The 24,083-nt window shown below is 44.0% G+C and overlaps 1 protein-coding gene across 2 annotated transcripts in view; it reads right to left on the bottom strand.

The window, feature by feature from the left end:
- CDH18 (cadherin 18) overlaps positions 1–24,083 on the bottom strand; it is a 1,107,921-nt gene that overhangs the window by 820,917 nt on the left and 262,921 nt on the right. For both annotated transcript variants that reach the window (XM_029590319.1, XM_029590320.1), the window contains exon 2: positions 14,289–14,583. In XM_029590319.1, coding sequence (XP_029446179.1) covers positions 14,289–14,583 — 295 coding nt within the window. The remainder of the gene's footprint in view (positions 1–14,288; positions 14,584–24,083) is intronic.

Here is a 24,083-nt window from a genome sequence, read left to right as displayed (position 1 = left end):
GAGCAGGAGGATGGCCCGGAGCGGGAGATCACTCCCGGGAGCGGGAGATTGCTCCCGGGACCCCCACTGGACCACCAGGTACCTGTAAAAAGTTTTGGGGGGCGTTAGGAGGGTGGGGGAAGCTAAGGGATTAATTTTAAAGGGTTGGAGTGGGTTTAGGGTTATTTTTGTGTGCTGGTTTTCCTGCCCTCCTCCAAAATGATAAGGGAACCCTCACGATCAATATTGTGGGGTTTTCCTATCGTTTTGGGGGAGCCCCTGATTTCTGACGATTTTGAAAATATCGACGATATTTTCAATTATCCGAAGCCCGATTCACATCCCTATTAGCTGGGTTTCAGGCCTGTCCCAGTTATCCAATTCTTTTTCCCATGCCATTCTATAATGATGTTTTCCTTTTGAGTTAAGTCTTTGTGACTTATCCCAAGTGATTACTGACCCAAACTTCAAAATAATTGTTTAATAAATTCAAACCCATCCTTTTTGAAATGCTGTATGGACAAGAAATAAAGTTTTATTAAATATGCAAGAAGATATACCTTTGGCTATTATTTAAATGTCAAATGCTCTGAGACAAAATATTTCATTGTCTGAGAAAAGCTTGCAGACTTGTTTTAGGCCTAGTGAAGTCTGCAATGCTTAGCACATAAATAAAAAGCAGTGGCTACTGAAAAACATGAAAGGATAAACATATTATGGAAATTTTGAATTCAGTAAATATTTATGTTTCTTGTAATGTTTCTGATGTGCTCAGACCATAGTGTTTGATCTGTAATTATTTTTACATGATAATATACTAATGCATGTATTTTCCTTTCTTTTGCATTTTCTTATTTTGTTTAAGTATTGGTATGTCTTGCATTTTAATACAAATTTTGAACTAAAAAGAAATAATTTCTTTTAACTTGAAAATTTGAATGTATGTATGAAAGATGAAGTAATTAATTAAGTAGCCAACTAAAAATATGACCATGGTATATTATTCACCATTTCTAATGTAATCTGATCGGATCCTACAACATTGTTTTTCTACTTATATTGATTTTTCATTCTTCCCCCTAAAAAATAAGTTGGTATTTTTATTGATACATGCATTGTGAACAGGATTATGGAGATTAAGCAGCCTATATTTCTCCTTAATGATAACTGTTTACTTGACTAATGTGGATAATCTTTGCATATGCAGGTCCTTATAATTTCAACAATATTGAGTGCATGTAATATTGGGATCATTTACAAGTAAGCAGAGTGGAATTACTGTTTAGTTTTGAGGTTCTTATTTGGTTTTCTGTATAGGACAGAGACAATTAAGTTAATCTTTGCATTTTTCCAGTTATATCTGAAGAAATCCATAATATATCAGGCTTGGTAGTGTGTCTGTCAGTGCTCGCGCATGTCCGCAGCCCGCCGATAGATGGTGCTATAATCCTTTAGGCTTGGTAGTGTGTCTGTCAGCGCTTGCGCATGTTCCCCAGCCCGCCGATAGATGGCACTAGCGGCTCCCTGGCCACCTTGGAGGCTCAAACATGCCGTACAGTGGCCATGTGACAACACCAGCTACAACAGATATGAAGGTCAGCAGCTATCGCGGGACAGGCAGAATATAGCAGAGGAGAACCTGGCATGCACGAACGGAACGCGTCCCGTGGCACACACTCCATTCGCAGTGAGGATGAAGGCCAGGTGCGTCATTCGCGGTGAAAAGGGAAGGCCCCTGTGTGCAGCGATCGGTGCGCCCGGGCCTTTATCTTCGCCGCGAATGAAGCGTGTGCCATGGGATGTGCTCTGTTCACGGTATGCCGTGGTCTCCGCTGCTATTTCTGCTCAAGGTGCAAATGGAAGGCTCCCGTATGCCGTGAACAACGCACCTGACCTTCATCTTCACCGCGATCGGCGTGCCAGGCATTCATCTTCACCGCGAACGGCGCAGGTCCCGCGGCATGCCGGTGAGAGAGAATGTGTGTCGAGGAGGGGAGGGTGAGAGAGAGCAGGAGGGTGTGAGAGAGAGCATGAGGGGGGGATGCTGGTGAGAGAGAATGTATGTGTGAAAGAGGGGAGTGACAGAGAGCATGGTTGGTGAGAGGGGGGTGGGGAGGGTGTGAGAGAGAGCTTGGTTGGTAAGAGGGGGAGTGCGCAGGATGCTTGAGTGTGGGTTTCAGAGAGGGAGCCTATATGAGGGGATGTGTATGTGTGTGCCAGAGAGTGAGGGAGCCTGTATGAGGGTGTGTGTATGTGGAAGGGACACTCTTACAGTGAATTTCTAGGGAAATTCTGCCCAAATCAAGAGCAGATGTGGCAATAAAAGGCTCGCTGCCTGGGCGTAGAACGGGTACAGTTGCTAGGAAATACATATTAGAGCAATACATTAGGATTTACTGTCTATTCTTTCCAAATTCAAGCTCAAGGTTAGTTACAAATTTGGGTACAGTCAATAGGTCATTGCCCCAAAGGGCTTACAATCTAAGGGCCATATTTACCAAGATGGTAGCTTTAATAGTGGCACACGGGCACACATGTGCATATTTTCTGGCTCGTGCCCAGAGACGCGTCAATTTTATAACATACACGCATATTTGCACGCATGTGCAAACATGCGTGTATGTTATACACACCTACGCACACACCTACCAATTGTGCGTAGGTGTGTGCACAATTTTAGATGGCCACGCGCATGTGTGTGCAAATGACGCTTCTACCGTGTAAGTAGAGGAATTTTATAAGGGACACGCACTGATGCCATAGGTAGTTTTCACAGTTCATTCCCAATTCACCCAGTTAGGGGATAAGGCTTCCAAACCCTCCTAGTTTAATAGTCACCCTTTCCCTCTGTTAGCACCAACCCTGCTGGCTAGCCTAGGTTTTTTTATTTTATTACTTACATGCCATCCATACCAGTAGTAAAGTTATGCAGCAGGGACCCCGGAACATGCCTGTGCATATATTTATGTGCACATCTTTTGACCTTCACCGACACACCCATACCCAGACCATGCCCATGCCATGCCCCTCTTTGAAAACACTTAACTCGTGCACGCAGAGAGAGATATGTGTGTCGTTGGGCGGCTTATAAAATCTGCTCTACGCAAGCCAGTCTGACTCATGCACATATGTCCCAGTTTTGGCATGTGTAGGGCTTTTAAAGTTTGCCTTTCAAGTATTTTGCCCATAAACACAAAGTAGAAGAAAACCTATAATAAATAGTTTTGCACCTGCAGTAATAGAGGATGAAGTGACTGGGCCAAGGTCACGAGGAACATCAGGGGAGAAGTGGGGTTTGCCCTCCTCCCAGCTCCCCTTCCTGCTGTTCTAACCACTAGGCTATACCTCCATTAGATGGATAGCTTATTCTTTTAGCTGGCCCTCAAGAGTGATACACTCATAACTGGTGGGCAAGTAGATAACTAGTCCCTTAGAAATGATTTAGTTGCATCATTGGTTATAATAACTTGTGTTACTAAAGTCAAAGAAAACTGTAAAGATATTGTTACCTTGAATATGACAAACAGTAATGCACATGTACTAACAACCAAGTACATACAAAACAAATTGGTTCATAACCTATATAAAACTGTCTGACATCATCATCATCAAAGCTGTATTTTATCTTGTTATACTTTAACTATATTAAATAAGTAACCATGAACTATAACATTACTGTATTTTCCTTTACATCATGTCCACAAATAACACTCATTGACATAATTATACCTAAAGTGGGGAAAATCTTGATCAGGAACATATAAAGTTATGACTATAATTTTGCTCAGTATTGATCCTTTAGAGCTGGTACAATTTTTCAAAATTAAATGGCCTGGAATAGCACAAGGGAAGAGATAGTTAGCTTTAAAAAAAAAACAACCCAGATGGAAACCTCAGGAGTTCACAGTTTGACTCTTAGAAATGCTATTTTAAAAAAATAAATGAGTTGATATGACATGATTCTTTAAAACCTGAACTGTGGGGGGCACTATAGAGCTATGATCAGCGATGACTGCTTTACTTGTGTGGTTCTCTCTCCTGAATCTATCAGGTTTAAAATTATGGAAGATACAAGTATTTTTTTTCAATCAGGAAAGAAATTTATAAGCTCTGACAGCCTCCCAACCCATCTAGCAGTGAATGTAAGAGCCATTGGAACCTTTGACATCTTGTTTTCAGCAGTTTTTCTCTGCAAGGCTCCTGAGTGGAAACAAAGTTGCACAGGCCAACCTGAGAATGAGGTCTGAATTTCAGCATGAAGGATGTCAGTGTTGTGTCTGTCGCTGTCCGACATCTCTGCTCCTACCACCTTACCTCGTTGGCGACTCCCTTCGAGGTTGATGGAAGGCTAGCTGCTGCGGTGTCTCCATGCCGTCCTCTTCCGGCGTTCCCGGACCGGCTCGACGCTGCAAGCCGTCATGTTGACCAGATGCCTAAGGGCGCGTGCACACGCAGCCCAACTGATATACTAGCATTGGCGCGAACCTCAGGGGCGTCTCCCTGAGATAACGTCACCAGCTCCAGATATTTAAGGTCTCAGTTTTCGCTAAGAAGACGAGTTAGCAAGGGGATTGATTACCTAGCTTTCTCCTGGTCGCTGTGGATGGGATTCACTCTCTGCAACCCTAGCTACTCTGCCTCCTCGGACTTCACTAGAGGTACCCACACCTCAGGGGCCTCACTCTCTCTTTTTCTTTTCAGGTTGCAGTCCGGAACCGGTACTCGCTCCTCGAGGGCCCACATCCCGGAATTGCTCCTGAATACCACTTCTGCTAAGAAGTCATCGCTGCTTCAATATCAGTGAGTTTCTATCTATCTCTCAGAGCTTTCCCTTGGTCCAGGTTCTCGCTCCTAGAGAGCCTAATGCATACCATCTCCCGGGCTGCCTTAAGAGACTATTGTGTGAGTGTTACCATCAAGAACTTGTTCCATAACTTTGCATATACTGCCTACTCACTTTCTTAGTTTCTCTACAGCTCAGCCACACTGGGATCGCTGTTCCAATACCTGAGGGACTACAGCCCAACCGGGTGCTTCCAGCTCACTACTGCCACCTTTGGTGGTTTAATGTATTGCTTCTAAGAAGTCTTTGTTGCTTAACATCAGTGAGTCTTATCTATCTCTCAGAGCTTTCCCTGGAACCAGGTACTCACTCCTTGAGGGCCTAATGCATACCAACTCTTGGGCTGCCTTAAGAGACTATTGTGTGAGTGTTACCATCAAGGACTTGTTCCTGAACTCTGCATATACTGCCTACTCACTTTCTTAGTTTCTCTACAGCTCAGCCATCCTGGGATTGCTGTTCCAATACCTGAGGGACTATAGCCCAGCCGGGCGCTTCCAGCTCACTACTGCCATCTCCGGTGGTTTACTATATTGTAGGGATGTGAATCGTTTTTTGACGATTTAAAATATCGTCCGATATATTTTAAATCGTCAAAAATCGTTAGGGCCACGATACAATACCAATTCCCCCGATTTATCGTCAAAAAATCGTAAATCGGGGGAAGGGGGAGGGCAGGAAAACCGGCACACTAAAACCCCCTAAAACCCACCCCCGACCCTTTAAATTAAATCCCCCACCCTCCCGAACCCCCCCCCAAATGCCTTAAATTACCTGGGGGTCCAGCGGCACACTAAAACACCCTAAAACCCACCCCCGGCACACTAAAACCCCCTAAAACCCACCCCGACCCTTTAAATTAAATCCCCCAAATGCCTTAAATTACCTGGGGATCCGTAGCGGCGGTCCGTAGCTTAAATTACCCCCGGGTCCGTAGCTAAATCGGGGGAAGGGGGAGAGCAGGAAATCCGGCACAGTAAATCGTGGTGTCTTCAGCCGGCGCCATTTTGCAAAATGGCCGCCGCAAAATGGCGGCGGCCATAGACCAATACGATTCGACGCAGGAGGTCGTTCCGGACCCCCGCTGGACTTTTGGCAAGTCTTGTGGGGGTCAGGAGGCCCCCCCCAAGCTGGCCAAAAGTTCCTGGGGGTCCAGCGGGGGCCCCTGGAGCGATCTCCTGCCGCAAATCGTTTCCGTACGGAAAATGGCGCCGGCAGGAGATCGACTGCAGGAGGTCATTCAGCGAGGGTTCCAGACCGCCGCTGAACGACCTCCTGCAGTCGATCTCCTGCCGGCGCCATTTTCCGTACGGAAACGATTCGCGGCAGGAGATCGCTCCAGAGGCCCCCGCTGGACCCCCAGGAACTTTTGGCCAGCTTGGGGGGGCCTCCTGACCCCCACAAGACTTGCCAAAAGTCCAGCGGGGGTCCGGAACGACCTCCTGCGTCGAATCGTATTGGTCTATGGCCACCGCCATTTTGCGGCGGCCATTTTGCAAAATGGCGCCGGCTGAAGACTTACTGTGCCGGATTTCCTGCTCTCCCCCTTTCCCCGATTTAGCTACGGACCCGGGGGTAATTTAAGCTACGGACCGCCACTACGGACCCCCAGGTAATTTAAGGCATTTGGGGTGGGGGATTTAATTTAAAGGGTCGGGTGGGTTTTAGTGTGCCGGGGGTGGGTTTTAGGGGGTTTTAGTGTGCCGCTGGACCCCCAGGTAATTTAAGGCATTTGGGGGGGGGGGTCGGGAGGGTGGGGGATTTAATTTAAAGGGTCGGGGTGGGTTTTAGGGGGTTTTAGTGTGTGTTCACAATTTTAAACGATTTTTCACGATAATCTAAACACCCAAACGGCGACGATACGATTCCCTCCCCCTCCCAGCCGAAATCGATTGTTAAGATGATCGAGGACACGATTCACATCTCTACTATATTGTCTAATAAAAGAACTAGTGTGTGTCTGTCTCTACACTAAGCCTGACCAGTGGTCCCTCTCGGGATTTCCCCCGAGGGCATGGTCATCTGCCACTGGTCCAAGGATCCACCTACAACTATTCTAAATAACAACAGCTTGCTAACTACCAGCCTTATCAACAGAGCTGTAAATGACAGATTGCTAACTCCTAGCAGAGTTCACATCAGATTGCTAACTCCTAGCAAAAATGATAACAGATTGCTAACTCCATGGATCCGGCTTGTCTCCAAGGTTCCAGCTGATTTCAGGTTTCAGCTTACCTCCATGAATCTGGCTTGTCTCCTAGGTTCCGGTTAAATCCAAGGATCCGGCTTGACTACAGGGTTCGACTTGACTCCAGAGTTTGGGTAACTACATGGATCCAGCACAACTCAATGCTTTGCAGGTTATACCAGGCCTGGCTCAGCGAATTGTGGAACAGGACGCCCTGGAAAAACTTACTTCAGCTTTTCATCAGCTACACACACAGAAGATTCAAAGTACTGCTTCTAACCATGAAAGTCAGTTACAGGAGGTAACTTTAAAGACTGCTGTACCACTGGCAGCTCCGATCCGCTTCTCTGGAGAAATACAGAAGACTTGGGGCTTCTTAAACCAGAGCTGCTTGCACTTTACCTTACAACCATCTTTATTTCCTACTGCTTTCTCCAAGACTACCTACATCCTTTCCTACTTGGATGGTAGGGCCTTGTCTTGGGCATCTACCTTGTGGGAGCACAAGGACCCTATTTTGCAGGACATAGAAGGATTTATGGACTTATTTAAATCCGTTTTTGATGACCCTGCTCGAAATTCTGTAGCCGGTTTTATTTTGGTGGATTTGAAGCAAGGCAACAGATCATTGGCTGAATTTGCCATAGAGTTTATAACACTTGCGGCAGAACTTTGCTGGGACCCCAAATGTCTCAAGACTCTCTTTTGCAGAGGCCTGGATACCCAGTTAAAAGATGAGCTGGCTGCTCGTGAAACTCCTGACTCGCTGGACGAATTAGTAGCCTTGGCTACTCAGATCGATCATCGGCTCCGGGACAAGGTGAAGGAACTCAGGCCTAGGATGTTATCTGGGTTGAATCAGGCTAGCTCTATACCTGCACTTCGAAAGGCTCCAGTGATTTTCTGCTGATAAAGATGAATCGATGCAACTTGGTCGTGGACATTTGACTTCTAAAGAGAGAAGATTTCGGAAGAAGCGCGGCCTCTGCATGTACTGCGGTCAGCCTGGCCATGATGTCTCTACATGCTCTATTCGTCCGGGCGGACAGGCCTAAGTCCTGTAGGAGGACTGTTCTTGGGCCTTACCATGTCTTCTCCTCCGCATTCTCCCCCAGTCTCTTTGACCTGCGGACCGGGTACTGTTCAGACTCCTGTCTTTGTGGACTCAGGGAAAGGAGGCAACCTTATTTCTTAAACTCTAGTGGAATATCTGAAGAGTCCTCTTGCCAATTCAGAATATCCACTATTGAACTACAACTTGAAGTGGGCTTTGAACGTTTCTTAACACCGCCACTTCTATCGAAGAATGCTATAACGTCCCCAGTAGCCCTTTCCATTGCTGCTGATATTCATATGCCTTCAACATTCACCTTGACTCGAAGGCGCTCAACAGCAATACCGTATTCACGGATCATATAACTTAGGGTATCTCTGTTACGCTTTTTCATTCAGAGGATGTGCCTGAAGAGCCACAGCACATATTAGACCCGAAGAGGATACTCTTGGTAACTATCCAGTCCATATCCACTGGCAATACCATCATTTTTTATCCAGCTATATGTTCTGGACAGTCATCTTGAAGTGGTTTTTTGGACGTCCCTAACACCGCTACTTCCACTGAAGTCTTCAGTGACATCCCCAGCAGCTCAAACCACTGCTGATGTTTTCCATAGACTGTGGCTTCAGACCATGGACATGCTCATTTAGCGAGTGACGTTGCTATGAAGGACTACTATGCGCTCCTTGCGCATGCTTCAGTCTTCAAGCCAGGAGACAAGGTCTGGTTTTCAACCAAGCACCTCTGATTCTTCTACTCTCTTTCGGATTGTTCCTCACTATGTGGGCCCATTCCCAATTCTTCATCGTATTGGGAAAGTCACCTACCGTCTGAAGCTACCACCTGGTCAATTTCCATAACGCATTCCACATTTCATCTGAAACCGCTCATACTCAGCAAATTGTCTTCAAATTTCAAGATCCACCTGTCATCTATGCAGAAGAAGACTAGAGATCATAATCAAGAGATACTGGATGTTCGTATACAGGCAAGATTTTTTGAATACCTTCTAAGATGGGAAGGGTTCGACCCCGAAGTACACACTTGGGAGCCTCAGACCATTATCGTGGATAAAGTGATGCTTCGTCGATTCCATCTCGTGCATCCTTCAAACCTGAACCTGGTACCCGAAGAGGAGATCGCCCTTTGAAGGGGGTACTGTTGTGTCCGTCATTGTCTGACGTCTCTGCTCCACCCACCTTACCTCTTTGGTGACTCCCTTCGGGGTTGATAGAAGGCTAGCTGTTGTGGCGTCTCCATGCCGTCCTCTTCTGGTGTTCCTGGATCGGCTCGACGCTGCAAGCAGCCATATTGACCAGATGCCTAAGGGTGCACGCAGCCCGACTGATGTACCAGCATTGGTGCAAACCTCAGGGGTGTCCCCCTGAGATGATGTCACCAGCTCCAGATATTTAAGGTCTCAGTTTTCGCTAATAAGACGAGTTAGCAAAAGGATTGATTACCTAGCTTCCTCCTGGTCACTGCTGATGGGATTCGCTCTCCACAACCCTAGCTACTCTGCCTCTTCGGGGCCTTCTCGGGGGCCTCACTCTCTCTTTTTCTTTTCAGGTTGCAGTCTGGAACCGGTACTCTTTCCTCGAGGGCCCACATCCCGGACTTGCTCCTGAATACCACTTCTGCTAAGAAGTCATTTCTGCTTCAACATCAGTGAGTTTCCATCTATCTCTCAGAGCTTTCCCTCGGTCCAGGTTCTCGCTCCTCGAGGGCCTAATGCATGCCATCTCCCAGGCTGCCTTAAGAGACTATTGTGTGAGTGTTACCATCAAGGACTTGTTCCAGAACTTTGCATATACTGCCTACTCAGTTTCTCTACAGCTCAGCTACACTGGGATCGCTGTTCCAGTACCTAAGGGACTACAGCCCAGCCGGGTGCTTCCAGCTCACTACTGCCACCTCTGGTGGTTTACTATATTGTCTAATAAAATAACTAGTGTGTGTCTGTCTCTACACTAAGCCTGACTAGTGGTCCCTCTCAGGATTTCCCTCGAGGGTGTGGTCACCTGCCACTCGTCCAAGGATCAACCCACAACTATTCTAAATAACAACAGCTTGCTAACTACCAGCCTTATCAACAGAGCTGTAAATGAAAGATTGCTAACTCCTAGCAGAGTTCACATCAGATTGCTAACTCCTAGCAGAAATAAGAACAGATTGCTAACTCCTAGCAGAAATGATAAGTCAGACAAAGCTGACCATACTGCAAGCAAATTAGAGGCAGTTTCAGAGGAGATAAAGTAAGTTCTTATGTAACACGCTTAGAGCCCAATACACTGGGTTTCTCAGTCTAGCGATAAAATACCTCTACCTACCTTTATGCTTCCTCTAATACATGCACAGCAATTCTCAATCTGAAGGGCTATGCTCCTTCCTCTTGAAAAGGCTCTCACCAACAAGCCTGGAGCAGGGCCAACCTTTGAGTAGGGCAAGCATGGTGGTCACCCTGGACACTATGCAACAAGGGGCAGTGCCCCCCTGAGTTCACCACCAACAATGTGCCCTGCGGCTCTTGCATGTGAAGCTGAGCAAGGTTCCTTAAGCAGCTAAAATTGCTGCACCTCAGGCCATGCAGACCCAATGTGAGATCGGGAGGAGCAGCGGGAGCCTGTGCCACCTTTCCCATCAGTGCTGACTCTACAAGCATGTTGTAAACTTATGGGCCAGCATTTCCTGTATGCTGAACTCCTCCATCCTGAGATCAGCATGCAGAAAATGACAGATCACAAGTTTTCAGCATGCCTGCAGAGCTGGCAGAGATAGGGAGGAATGGTGGGGGCAGCTCTGCCATTACTCAAGTGTTTTGCCAGAATTAAGTAGGAAGAACAGGGCAAGCAGATGAAGTGGTAGCAGTAGAGTGGAGTGGGAGAGAAACAAGAGAGATTGTGCAGAGGCAGATGATAGGGATGGGAGAGAGGGTTAAGAGACATGGGAGAGGAAACTGGGGATGAGGAGTTTAAGAGATGGGGGAGTGGATGGCAAGTATGAAGGAAGGAAGAGACAGGGAAGGATGCTAGGAATTAGGGGAGGTTAAGAGGCAGGGGAGAGGATGCTGTGGATGCAAATAAGAGACAGGGTGCAGGAGCAGAGGAGGGGAATGTGGCAAGTGAGAGGATGCCAAAAGAGGGGGATAAGATGTGTGTGTGGAGGGCGGCAGATGCCTGGGAAAGCGGAATCACACCCTGCCCCTGCAACTGCTACTCATAAAGAAAGCTTGTAAGAACCCCCACCCCTGCTAATCTATGTCAAAGATCAGGGGGTGGAGATAAATTGGGCGGGGTGGATGTCATTGACAGTTTTCACCCAGAGTGCCATTTAGCTGAAAGCTGAACCTGGCCTGGAGGATTGTATAACCATAAAAAAAGGATTGCATGCATATATCTAGAGCACATGCCTCCTAATCCTGCACTGACCACATTCTGGTTTCTAAAATGCTAGATGTTAGCATAGATTCTTTAGGTATCTCACCAGCCTGGATAGACATTGAGACACCAGGAGCATGAGCTGAGATGCTGGAAGTTTCCAACATACCTGCAAAAAAGACCATGCCTTCCACAAAATGTTAAACAGAACAGTGTTCCCAACCAGTATGCCATCGCACGCTGGTGTGCCTTCAGACCTGATCAGTTGTGCTTTGGAAAAGTCACCACTGACTCATGGTCAGGTTCAGTCTAGAACCTGGGCTCTGAAGTCAGCAACAGGAGGTCTTAGAGGTGACTCTTACATGTATATGAACTCCTTTCTGTGAGAATATGTGTAATTATGCATGTCTCTTCTTCCTGTCTACATCAGCTTGAGCCCCAGGGTGTGGTAAGTAGAGATGTGCATTGTACCGGTGATCGTTTCAGCTTTCAGTTTCGTAAAACCACAGGAAATTTCATATCTTCCGCAGTTTGGCATTTTTTTTCGTGGCAAATCGTTTTCGGTTTAGCTAAACCGAAAAACTATTTTTTCCGAAAATGCAATCGGTTTTTCGGTTTACTGATACATGACGAATTAGGAAATATTGTACAAATTTCCTAATTCGACAAAACTGAATGCACATCCCTAGTGGTAAGAAATGAGCAGCCTTCAGGGCACAGCTAACTGGGTCCCACTTTGTGCAGCAAACAGCAATTCCCTTTTTGATCCCTTCCAGCCTCTGTCTTACCCCCATGCTGAGTAAGATGGAGAGAACATGCACTTGGTGATCATGTGACTCACTCTGAGTGTTGGGAGCAGCAGCAGCAATGGAGAAACTCTGGCAGCCACATGCAGCTGTCAAAAAATTAACCATGCCAGCTGCCAGCCTCACTCAGACTTTTCCCTTCTCTTGCATGTATATATAGAGGAAGCTAGTCCATTGTGATGGGTTCATGTTTGTCTCTGCCCTCTCTCTCTCCCTTTGTTTTAAAGTTGGAAGAGAAACTGATGGGGCTTTCAGTGCTAACTTAGCTCTTCTTTTGATCCTCTGCAAGTCTGTACTACCTGCTCCATGGAAGCTGGTGTGCCATACAGGTTTTTTGTTAAAGTGTGCCTTGGGCTTGAAAACATTGGGAAACACTGAAACAGAACATATGAGATTTTTAATGAACATAATGTAGCTTATTGTAACAGACTGATTCTTTTGGTGTGTGTGTGTGTGTGTGGGGGGGGGATTGATCTAGGCAGTGCTCAGTAGCTTATGCACAGTATGAAAGAGAAGAGAAGAAAAGAAAATGCTAAGAAGATATTCATTTTGGAAAGGCAGCTTAATTTTCTGGAGCATTTGGAACTTTTGAGTGTGCTGGGGTGTGTCCAAGTCCCTTTCTTTCAGCCTGCCTGCCTACTTGTGCAGCTCACCTGAGACTTATTACAAAAGCAAATGGTTGAGGAGTTTTACACTGGTGCAAGACTGAGCAGCTTATGAAGCATCATGATATCATTTCTTTCTTAGCCTGTTATCCATGAATCGGGTTTCGTTTATCAGCACTAAAATATTTAACTGAATAAACATCTAAAAGTATAAGAACTGATTTGGTGACACCACCTTAGTTAAAGAAAAAAAAATAACTCTTGCTGGGACACTTTGGATGAACTTATAATACAACTATCATCAGGACTTCTTGTGAGTAGGAAGTGGCTATATTATGCAGCTTATGGTAGATATTATTTTTTTAACTCTTTGCCTGATTATTCATCTTGGGTACAGCTAATAATAGAATTATGTATGTTTCTTTCTTTCTTTCTTTATTTATATAAACACTTTTCCATTTATATGCTCAAAGCAGAAAACAAAACCTAACAAGTAATAGCAATCCATGCTAAGTGAAGGCAAAAAATGACATAAAATCATAGGGGTCGATTTTAAAAGCATTGCTTGTGTAAAAACAGCCACATACGCGCATATTCGTGCCTCGCACGAGAAACGTGCATTTTAAGAAGCCGCAAAGTATGCGGGCATATACACATGCATGCATCAAGAATAAGGAGGTAGAAAAGGGACAGGGAATGGGCATGGTATGGGAATTCTGGGGAGTGGCCAAAACCTATGCGCATAAGTCCATATTTTTATAAAACTGACCATGACATGCATCTGCATGTTATCTGTGTATCTTTATTGCTGGTCCTGATGAGGAATAAGTCTGGAGATCTCAAGTTTTAGCGGGTTTAGTACAGCGTGAAGGTTCGGAATCAAGTGGGAGGCTTGCAGGATTAAGAACACAAGGGGTCTTGATTCCTGAATATGAACTGGGTGAACTGGTGGACTACTTAAAAAAACAGTTTTTTTCCCTTATGCGAGCATTTTTTAAAATCCGCTTGCATATATACATAAAAGACGCTAAAGCCCTAGCAAAAATACGCATAGAACATTTACTCGAGCCACATCTTAAGATCACACACTCATATACATACGCTTGGAAAGGGTATTTTAAATGATACAATGATACATATATACTTGTGCAAACTATTTAAAATTACTGCATTTCCCTGCTCATGCACTATGTGCACTTATGGGTGCACATGCATTCTTTTCAAAATTACCCCGACAGAGAGTAATCAAACAGCACAACACAATAAAATACAAACATCCTATATAATACAAATACAACTAAAGACAATGACATTTCTAAAAAACAACCTGTTTTGTATTTACCTTGTATAAGGATATTGTACTATCCTGATTTTTTGTTCTAGTAAAGTTTTTGGAAAAAAAAGTGAAGCTGTGAAAAATGTATTTTGCTTACCAATTTCAGACATTTCTGGCACAGTGACGGTATAGGGTCCATCTGAGAATTCAGGTGCATTGTCATTGATGTCCTGTACTTTGATAATGAACTCGGATTCAGGTTCAAGGGGTTTGTTTGTCCTCCTGTCAATGGCCTGGGCATGCAAAACATAGTGTGTCTTTTGCTCTCGATCAAGGCTTTTGGTTGCATGAATGTCTCCTGTAGTGTCATCAATAGTAAATATAGTGCCAGCTCCTTCCCCGGTAAGGATGTATTTGACTGATCCATCGCCTTTGTCGGAATTGGAGTGCAACTGTAAAATAATAAAACGGAGTTAAATATTACCAGGAATATGTTATATGATTTTTTTTAAACAGAAGGAAGCCCTATTAATATAAAGAAATCATTGCAATCATTTGAGATCTTGGGGTTTGCAACTAGGGGAGGATTCTCAAACAGATCACAAGGTTGTAAACCATGCTGGTGCCTATAATGTGTGCAGTTACACAATTTTTCAAGGGCAAACTAACCATGTTATTTCTCTTGGCAAATACAGCATAAAGAGCCTGTACTAAATGCAGCCACATACTTTTCACCTGCTCTTTAGCATGGGTAGCCAACAGGGAGGAGAGGGTGAATAGCACGAGCGCTTGTGAAAATGTCATGTACACAATGCTCTTTTCCTCCTCAAACTAAACAATCCTCTGGAAACGTCTCCTTGCAACCCAGTTAGAAGTGCATATGCTTTGGAAGACTCTGTATACTTATAGCCAGTTAGAAAAGGGACATTTTTAGACAAGCCTTTTTATCTTGGTAAACTGTTGTCTACCCAGGTAATTGGCTTTGAAAACTCTCTCCAAATACTGTGCATTAAAGCATGAGCATACATATGAAATTATATTGCAAAGTTATTCAGCCTTTGTTAACAGATGAAATACTGATATACTTTGGCAAAATTAAGGTGATAAACTTGAAACAAAATTTAAGATCCAGCTTAAATTACCTCTCAATATTCATGAGGCATGGGACTGCCAAGCTTCCTAAGACCTAACAATACCCATATGATATACTATAATACCACATGTGCAAGTGTCTCCATCCTTATTGCTTATATGTCCCTCTTTCTAGTTTAATTTTTGCTTTAAACGTGGAGCCGTAGCATGAGTGGACATCGCCAATAACCCGGCGCCACGCACGCCGCTAGCGCTGGGGAGGGGGCGGGAAACGCTACCACTTCAGCAGTGCGGCATTGGCATAGGCTGGTGACGCGGCCCACATGCAACACTGGTGCTGCCGAAGATGGGCGCATGTGTGATATCAGCGCAGCCAATGACGAGGCCCTCATGCACCAACATTGGCTTCCGCCCTGCCGAAGGGAGCATGCCCAGTCTCAGCCGCAGGACCCTTAGCCTACTGGCGGGGGGGGGGGGGCTTCAAAGGGGGGGCTCGGAAGTGGCCCCAGTTGGGTGTGGTGGGAACCATTTAGGACAGCTCATTGGCCACCTCTGGCCCTAGGCCATCTCGTGGGGCGGGGGCAGCCTTGTGGAGGGAGGTATCTGACTGGGGCTCAGTGCCCCGGTCCCTTTCGCTTCCTGTCCTCCATGCAGCTGCCTTGCTTGGATAACCCACCCATCTTACCCCCTTTCTTGTGGTACAAGGGTAGTGGGATAGTTAGTTCTTTATGTTATCAAGAGAATTCTTACATTTGTTGCAGCCGGGCAGGTGTACCTGAGCCCGGGGGGGGGGGGGGCTTTCAGCTAGTGACAGTGCACAGCACGTGATAAATAGCATCAGTGTGTGTTTGTGTGAGGGGGGGGGGGGCTGTCTGTCGCCAGGGCCCGCTGGCCCCGGTGTAGCGGCAGGCCGGATGCCCACACCCTTTGTTGTGACTGTCACCTTGCTTGGATGAGGTGGGTGACCGGAGCACCCTGTGATTTCCTCCCGGTTGGTGAAAGTCCTTGCTTGGTTGTGGCGGGCCCAGGGTCGGAGGTGATATGCTGCCTGCAAAGTGATGACCCTCAGATAGTTCACCTATGTTATGGCTCGGGTACAAGGCTTGTAACACCATTTATTGTAATAATGCTGTGGACAATTTTATCCCACATCTTGTCTACCGAGTTTGTATTTTGTATTATGTATGTAAGATTTATTTATTTATGTGTTACCCCGTCCTCCCCCCCCCCCCCCCTCCTCCAAGGTGATGGGCAGACACAGCTGCCCAGGTTATTGGGTCAGGGTCTCCTGGTCTTCTGTATATTGTTTGACTTGCACAATTCATTGTATCCCTTTGTTTAGATACCTATGCTTATCATAATCATATCATGTCAATGTACATAGCACTGGGTGTATTGTTAGAGCACTATTTAAGCATAAAATATTACTCTCAGTCCATTTCTGCACCTTACAAGACAAATCCAAATGTTGTTCTCCGATGTTCTATAATTAGCAAATATTTTCAGATTATTTGATCTAGTGTGCACAGAGCCTAGTCTCATTTCTTTTTTAAATAACATTGCCTAGAATTGTATAACCTTTAATTTATAATTTTAAACAAGATAAAATAAGGCTAACAGCATTAAGCTAATATGATGAAATTCACATTTAATTTATATTTAAGTAAGCTATACATTTGGCACAGTTCATGAGGTAGTACCTAACAGGTCTCTAATCTGCAGTGATTAACAATGTTCACAATTTTCTGTGATCCAATGAAAAATTTACTTAACAAATGTACAAGAATAAAGGAGTACTAACTATAGTGAGTCTCAAGAGGAATGAACAAAGTGCACATTTATAAGAATTGTTTTTTTAAGTTTTTTTTTTCATTTTAGATACATTTTAACCATTCAAGGATTTGTTTTGTTTTGTTTTTTCAATTCAAATTATCTACATGATTTGCACCAGCTATTTCCAAGGACAATTTTAAAAGAGATTTAGCTAGGTAAATAAATAATTACCTTACTGAGTCATTCTTCAAAATGTGTTATGGCGTTTAACGCCCGCGATAGTGGCATAAACCGTATGTTAACGCCATAAAGCACGTGATGATTGCAGTACCGCATGGCTTGAATGCAAATTTTTGAACGGGGCAGTATTGGGGAGGGGTTTGGGTGGGATTAATGAAAATGAGGGGCATTATTGCACATTTTTAATGCCGGAAATAACTACACATTTTTTCCTGGTGTTGAGCAGTGCAATATGCCCAAAACAACTGTAACGGAATTTGTGCTAAAGATTACAAATTGCATTTTGGCCATTTCTGGGCTTGGGGGAATGAGAGAGAGGGAGGGAGGGAGAGAGAGAGGGAGCCTCTGGGGAGGCCTTCACAGTATTCAACTATTTATAGAGTCCATCAAGATAGGGCAAGAAAACATTGTAGAACTCTCATCTTTGAGAGACTTTTCTCATTCCAATTGATATCAAATCTTCACCGAGGTGTACTGTGCTCTTCGTATGTCTCACTCTGCATGTCAAACTTTCCCCAAAATCCTAAACCACCACCAAAACCTCACCTCAAGTTATTAGCTGGCCCTCCTATAGTGATCTATAGGAGCAATCAAATTATGGGAATCTCACCTTCAAACTATTAACCATCTCCTTACTAGCCTCAACCTGGTGTTAAATACTGCTAAGACTGAACTCCTGCTTATCACCCCTGAAAATAGTCTACACTTACAACAAATGCACACTATCTCCCACATCACTCATGCTAGAGATCTCGGAGTTATAATTGACAATCATCTGAACTTGAAGAAGTTTATAAATTATACTATAAAAGAATGCTTCTACAAATTACAGGTGCTTAAAAAACTCAAGCCTCTCCTATATCACCATGACTTCAGGACTGTACTCCAAGCAATCCTGTTCTCTAAGGTCGATTATTGTAACTCGATCCTGCAAGGTCTACCAGCTGTTACATTAAAACCTTTGCAACTACTCCAAAACGCAGCTGCAAGGATTTTGACCAACACTAAGCGCAGAGATCACATCACGCCCATTCTAAAAGACCTACATTGGCTTCCAATTAATTTTAGAATTGTTCACAAATTCCTTACCATTATTCATAAAAACATCCACCACCAGACTCCACTAGACCTACTACACCCTCTCAAATTACACTCCTCAGCTAGACCTTTGAGAGATGCCTATAAGGGATCCCTTCATGTTCCCTCAATCAAATTGGTACAAAAATTAACAATCAGGGACCGGGCTTTTTCAACAGCAGGCCCCACCATTTGGAATACACTACCCCCAGACCTTCGACAGGAAACCTGCCTCATAGACTTTAAGAAGAAACTGAAGACTTGGCTTTTCTGTAGAGCCTTTCCTGTCTCCTAGACTATTTTCTACTAAGATATTATTCAATCAGCTGTACTTCAATAACTAGTAGAATGTCATATAATCACGTTATAATGCTAGAGTTATTCTCCTGAGGTTGGCTTCAACCCCTTCTCTCTGTTATATCTCTCTACTTTGATTATCTGTCTCTTCATTTCCAATTCCAAGTTATTCACCATTGTTATAATGTAACTTTTACTTTCTGCTCCTAATCTGTCTCCTCTTTTGAGGTTTGACTAGTTACTGTTAATGTACTATCGTTCTATGTAAACCGAGTTGATTTGATCTGTATCAAGAAAATCGGTATATAAAATCCCTAAATAAATAAATAAATAAATCTAAAGAGTTGACTACTATGGAGGTCTTATAATGAGTCTCTCTCTCCCCTCTACCTCTCACTCTCAAAAATGTCTGCCTGGGTACTTTGCAGCTTGTGAAGGGAAAATCTCATGGGTACAATAAATTTAACTCACATTGTGATAAAATACATATGCAAAGTGCTAAAATAGCACATGGTTCAGTAACTCAGAAATGATCATAGACATGCCTCTTTTCCTTATCATAGGCATTATTCATGCAAAATTTATAGCATTTTGATTAATCTAGGCCTAAATTGTCCTCCTCACAACTGCTATACAGATGTATTTATCATAATGGAGGTGGCCGGACTGGAGATAGGCGCTGAATTGATGTCACTTTGGCATTATCCTCCCGGTGGCTGGTGCCATTTTTAACCATAAAACGCCAGGGTTGAGGTGAGTGGTTTTGCTCTAGCCCTTACCATTCCTTATGCAGTACCCATGGGAAGAGGATAAGTAGGGGTCGAGGAGGGAGGTTTCCATTCCTGTAATATGTTTCTGAGAGGGGTCCAACAGGCCCAGTTGGGTAGGCCTGGATTGCAGGCTCAATTTGCTTTTTAGAATGGTGGTGGAGAATGGAAGGGCCCCAGGAAGTCCTCGGCTGCAGGTTGAATGGCACAAATTTGGGGGTTTTGTGTGTTTTTTTGTGGTGAGCTATAATTTTATTCAGTTCAGGAAACAAACCAGATTAACAATAATATTAAATGAACAGAACTACACATTTTGGAATTGCACATCCCTACTTGCTATTTAAAAGGTGATTTTTTTAAATTTATGTTTATTGGCATATAAAATGAAATACAACAAACAACCATGAAACATTGTTTTCATAACTTTACAACTAGACCCCCACTTATTCCTCACCTGCCCTAGTCCATCTTCAGACAAAAATACAAAAAGTATACCATAACTCATACAGCATGAGTCAGAGAAAAAGACAGAAACAGTATGGGTGTTAGTTAGAACAAAGACATACCCCACCTTTATATTATAACAAGGATTATTGCACCCCCACAGGGAGAACCTGAATAAACGGGTGCCAAATTTCAATAAAAGCTCTCTTACTTTTAAACATAAAGGGTTAATAGATTTATTCTCCAGTAGTAACAATTCTATCATATTTGTTTTCCAAATGCTTTCCAAAGGCTTACAGTATCCATCAATTTCACCATTATACACTTTTTTTGCTATTAAACAGGATTTAATTAGGAGAGATTTTTGGGCCTTAGTTACCAAAATGGCTTCATCTTTCACATTTAGCACAGAGAAAGCTGAAGACCATGAGAAATGTACTCTAAGAAGAGCACGTAGAGAGTTCAAAATATCATGCCAAAACCCCCTGGATGCATGACCAAGCCCACAAGCAGTGAAGTAGGGTCACAACCATCGAGGACCAATTCAAGCAATTGTCATTTGGGCCGATATGGACTCTATAGGCCTTCAGAGGCAAAAAGAAGAACTTATGAACAATTTTAAACTGCATTTCTCTCAAAGACATGCCCTCTCTAGACTTATTTAACATTATCAGAACTGCCATAAGATCCTCATCTAGGATGGTAACTGAAACTTCCTTTGTCCATATATCCGCCAAAGACTGTAATAATCTATAAGTAGTAATCAAATGAAGATATTTATAAGCCACAGACATACTTTTCCTGCATTCATTATATGCATATGCCGCTGAAATCCCCTGAAGAGCACTTAGGCCAAACTTTTCCCAGAGTGCCTACAATATAACTCTGTAATTGTAAATATGCCAAATAGTCCCAGGCACTGATACTTTAATGTTCAATGCAATACTCTAAAGGGTATATTTTTCTGGTACTAAAATCCAGGAAATGCTGTATCAAATACACCCCATACCTTCTAGGTGTTTAAACACAACTTGTGAATCTCCCAAAAAAAATGTGGATTGCCCATCAAAGGTAAACATGGAGCGATCTGCCAAGAGAGATGTAATAAATTCCTAAGAAATTGCCAAACCCATCTATCAAATTGGAACAGTAAAGATTGAGAAATCAAGGAGGGAAGCTTCTGACTGGGAGAATGTAATATATATTTTAAGTTAAGAGGAGACACAAACTGTCTCTCCAACTCCAAAGTACTGCTACTGCCTTTTCTACCTAGCCAGGGAGAGATTATCATCAAGTTACAGGCCATATTGTAGTACTGTATAGGGATGTGCATTCGTCTAGGATGAATTAGACAATTTCAACAAAATAGTCTAATTCATCTTGTTTCGGCCTCCAGGATACTCCCAACAAACCTATTTTCCAGCAGAATATATTTAAGAGAAGGCCAAGAGACTCAATCAAAGGCCTTCTCTGCGTCGAAACTAACTATAAGGGAATCCGGTATTTTATTATGGATACTCATTTCCATGGCCAATAGGAGCCATCAAGTATTAGAATTAGAGTGCCTACCATAAACACAACCAGATTGCTCCATGGAAATTAAAGAGGACAGTACATATTCCAGGCAATTAGCAAGCAATTTGGCATATATTTTTATATTAAGGTTTTAAAGTGATATAGGTCGGTATGAGGCAAAATCATTCAGGTCTTTCCCCGGTTTAGGAAGCACAATTAATACAGCTGTTCACGGGGATTCTGGCATTTTCCCCATCTGGACCATAACATCAAAAAGATGTTTAAGAGGGTCCTGAACATGCTCACATAAGACTTTGTAAAATGTGGCATGCAGCCCATCTGGTCCTGGAGATTGAAAGATTTTAATTCCCTAATAATTCCCATTATTTCTCCTGATGTAATTGGAACATTTTGCCTCTTTAAAACTTTAGGATCCAGTTGAGGCAATTTTACATTGGCCATAAAATTTACTCGTGACGGAAGATCTTCCCCTTCAGCAGTGTACTGCAGATGGCAAAAATGATGGAAAGTTTTTCCTATCTCTGATACATCCATACACAAATTGCCCCCTGTGTTTTTAAGACCTGTGACATGAACCGACCTCCCTCTGAGATCTCAACAAATTAGCTAAAAGTCTACCCGTTTGTTAACATATCTAGAGAACCAATGTTTTATCACAAACAAGGAGCCCATCTCCCTCTTATGGAGACAATCATTCAATAATTTCTGAGTGGTCAGGAATTTGTTTTTCCAATCATTGGTCCCAAAAATATTAAAATTAGCTTTATATGTGGCAAGCTGCTTGTGTAATGTCAGTATATATTTATTAAGTGTGCTGCATTTAACGGAGATATAATTATGTCTCCCTGCATGACAGCTTTCGCCATTTCCCAATACAAACTGGGGGTTGAGCAGTGTTGATGATTATGTTCAGCAAACTCCCACCATTTTTCCTCTAGATAAGGCTTAAAACCAGAATCATTTGCTAATCATGTAGGCATATGCCAAAACTTGGACTGGGCGTTAGAGTTTGCTCTGGCTAATGAGCAAGTAACCAGACATATAGCCGCACCTTCTACATTGTGAAGTAGCCTCTCAGAGACTAATATAAAATCAATGTGAAACTTGGTCGAATGGGCTCTTGCATAATGAATGTAGCTCCTCTCGCCTGGGTGAAGGATTTGCCATGTATCTAACAATTGCAATGAAGAGCATAAATAATTAACCCCCCTGTTTTCATTACTAGGATTCACACTCAGACTAGGCCACTAGTCCATGACATTGTTCGCAATACAATTTAAATCCCTTCAAAAGATTATTGAGGCTGTACCCATATCCTGTAGGTTAGTAATGAGATGTACAAATAATTTATGATTATAGTTATTGGGAGCATAGATGGATGCCAGGATAACATTATTCACATTAAGCTTTCCCCCCACCAGAACAAAGCGACACTCTGGATCAACTTTGACCTTTTCCATTTGAAACAACACATCTTTATGTATCAAGATAGCAACTCTACATTTTTTAGTAGAACCTTGTGCTGAGAATACCTGTGAAACCCATTTCCGCTTTAATTTTAAATGTTCTTTTTCTAATATTTGTGTCCCTTGAAGGAAAATAATGCTCCTTTTCAACCTATTCAATTGGGACAATATTTTTCCCATTTTATTGGTGTTGCACTGGAGGTGGACCCTTGGCCTGGCGCAGGATTGCTACGGCCCTCTGGTCAGACCCAGAGAGTGCCTGCTACTAGGAGCCAAAGCACACATGGAAACAGAGGCCAGCTGGAGCTTCGCCAATAGCAATCTGGGGTTTACGCAGGTTGAGCCCTTGGGTACCCTGACCGCCTGGAGTTAGGTGGGCCTCAGAGGGTCTCCTGGAGAGGTAGCGGAGAGGTGTGCCCACCACAAGCAAAGGAGTGTGGCTAGTGAAGAATGGAGGAACTAGACCTGAACCAGGATCACCGGAGACTTCCGGAATGCCTCCTGACAAGATAGGCAGCGCCTATTGGTCTAGTCAGATGTAGGCCGTGGGCAGTGTCCGAGCAGGCAGGTCTGGTGGTCACAGGAGCAAACAGAGTATCCTAGTGCAGCGCAAGGGTCAAAGCCAGGGTATCCTTCCAAGGGTGGTCAGCCAAAGCAAGGGTCAGTTCCAAGATCAGTCTGTACATAGTCAAGATAAGCAAACGTCAGTTCTAGGCAGCGATCAAGCATGGCCAGGAGACAAGCAGTGGTCGGTTCCAGGCAGCGGACCGACATGGTCAGAAGACAGGCAGTGGTCAGTTCCAGGCAGCGGTCAAACGTGGTCAGGCAAGCAGAGGTCAGTACCATGAATCAGTCAGAGGAGGTACAAGAAGAGGCGGAACAAAGAGCAGGAATCAGGAGAGGCACTGGAACACAGGAGCACTGGAACAAGAAAGGAACACAGGAACACTGGAAGAAGGCTGGAACAAGGAAGCAGGTAACGCAGGAACAAGGAACAGCAAACTAGTAACACAGAGGTGTCGACCCAATTGCCAAGGTGAGGTTCTGGGGCCTGGGCCTCACCTTATATACCTGGACTAGGTGAGGTCATCATCAGGCGCTGGGGACTGATTTCCCGCACTGGGCCCTTTAAAGGACCGTGCAGTCCACACGTGTAGGCCTAGGGGCGGGGCCAACGCCGAGGAGGGGCGATGCTGAGCCCCGGCATGAGGAGTGCTGTGTTTTGGAGGGCCCCAATGAGACTGGAGATTCCTGAGGATG

This window comes from Rhinatrema bivittatum, chromosome 2 (assembly GCF_901001135.1).
Source record: "Rhinatrema bivittatum chromosome 2, aRhiBiv1.1, whole genome shotgun sequence".
NCBI classification, from domain to species: domain Eukaryota; kingdom Metazoa; phylum Chordata; class Amphibia; order Gymnophiona; family Rhinatrematidae; genus Rhinatrema; species Rhinatrema bivittatum.
The sequence above is the reverse complement of the archived record's forward strand: the minus strand, read 5'-3'. Positions and strand labels throughout refer to the sequence as shown.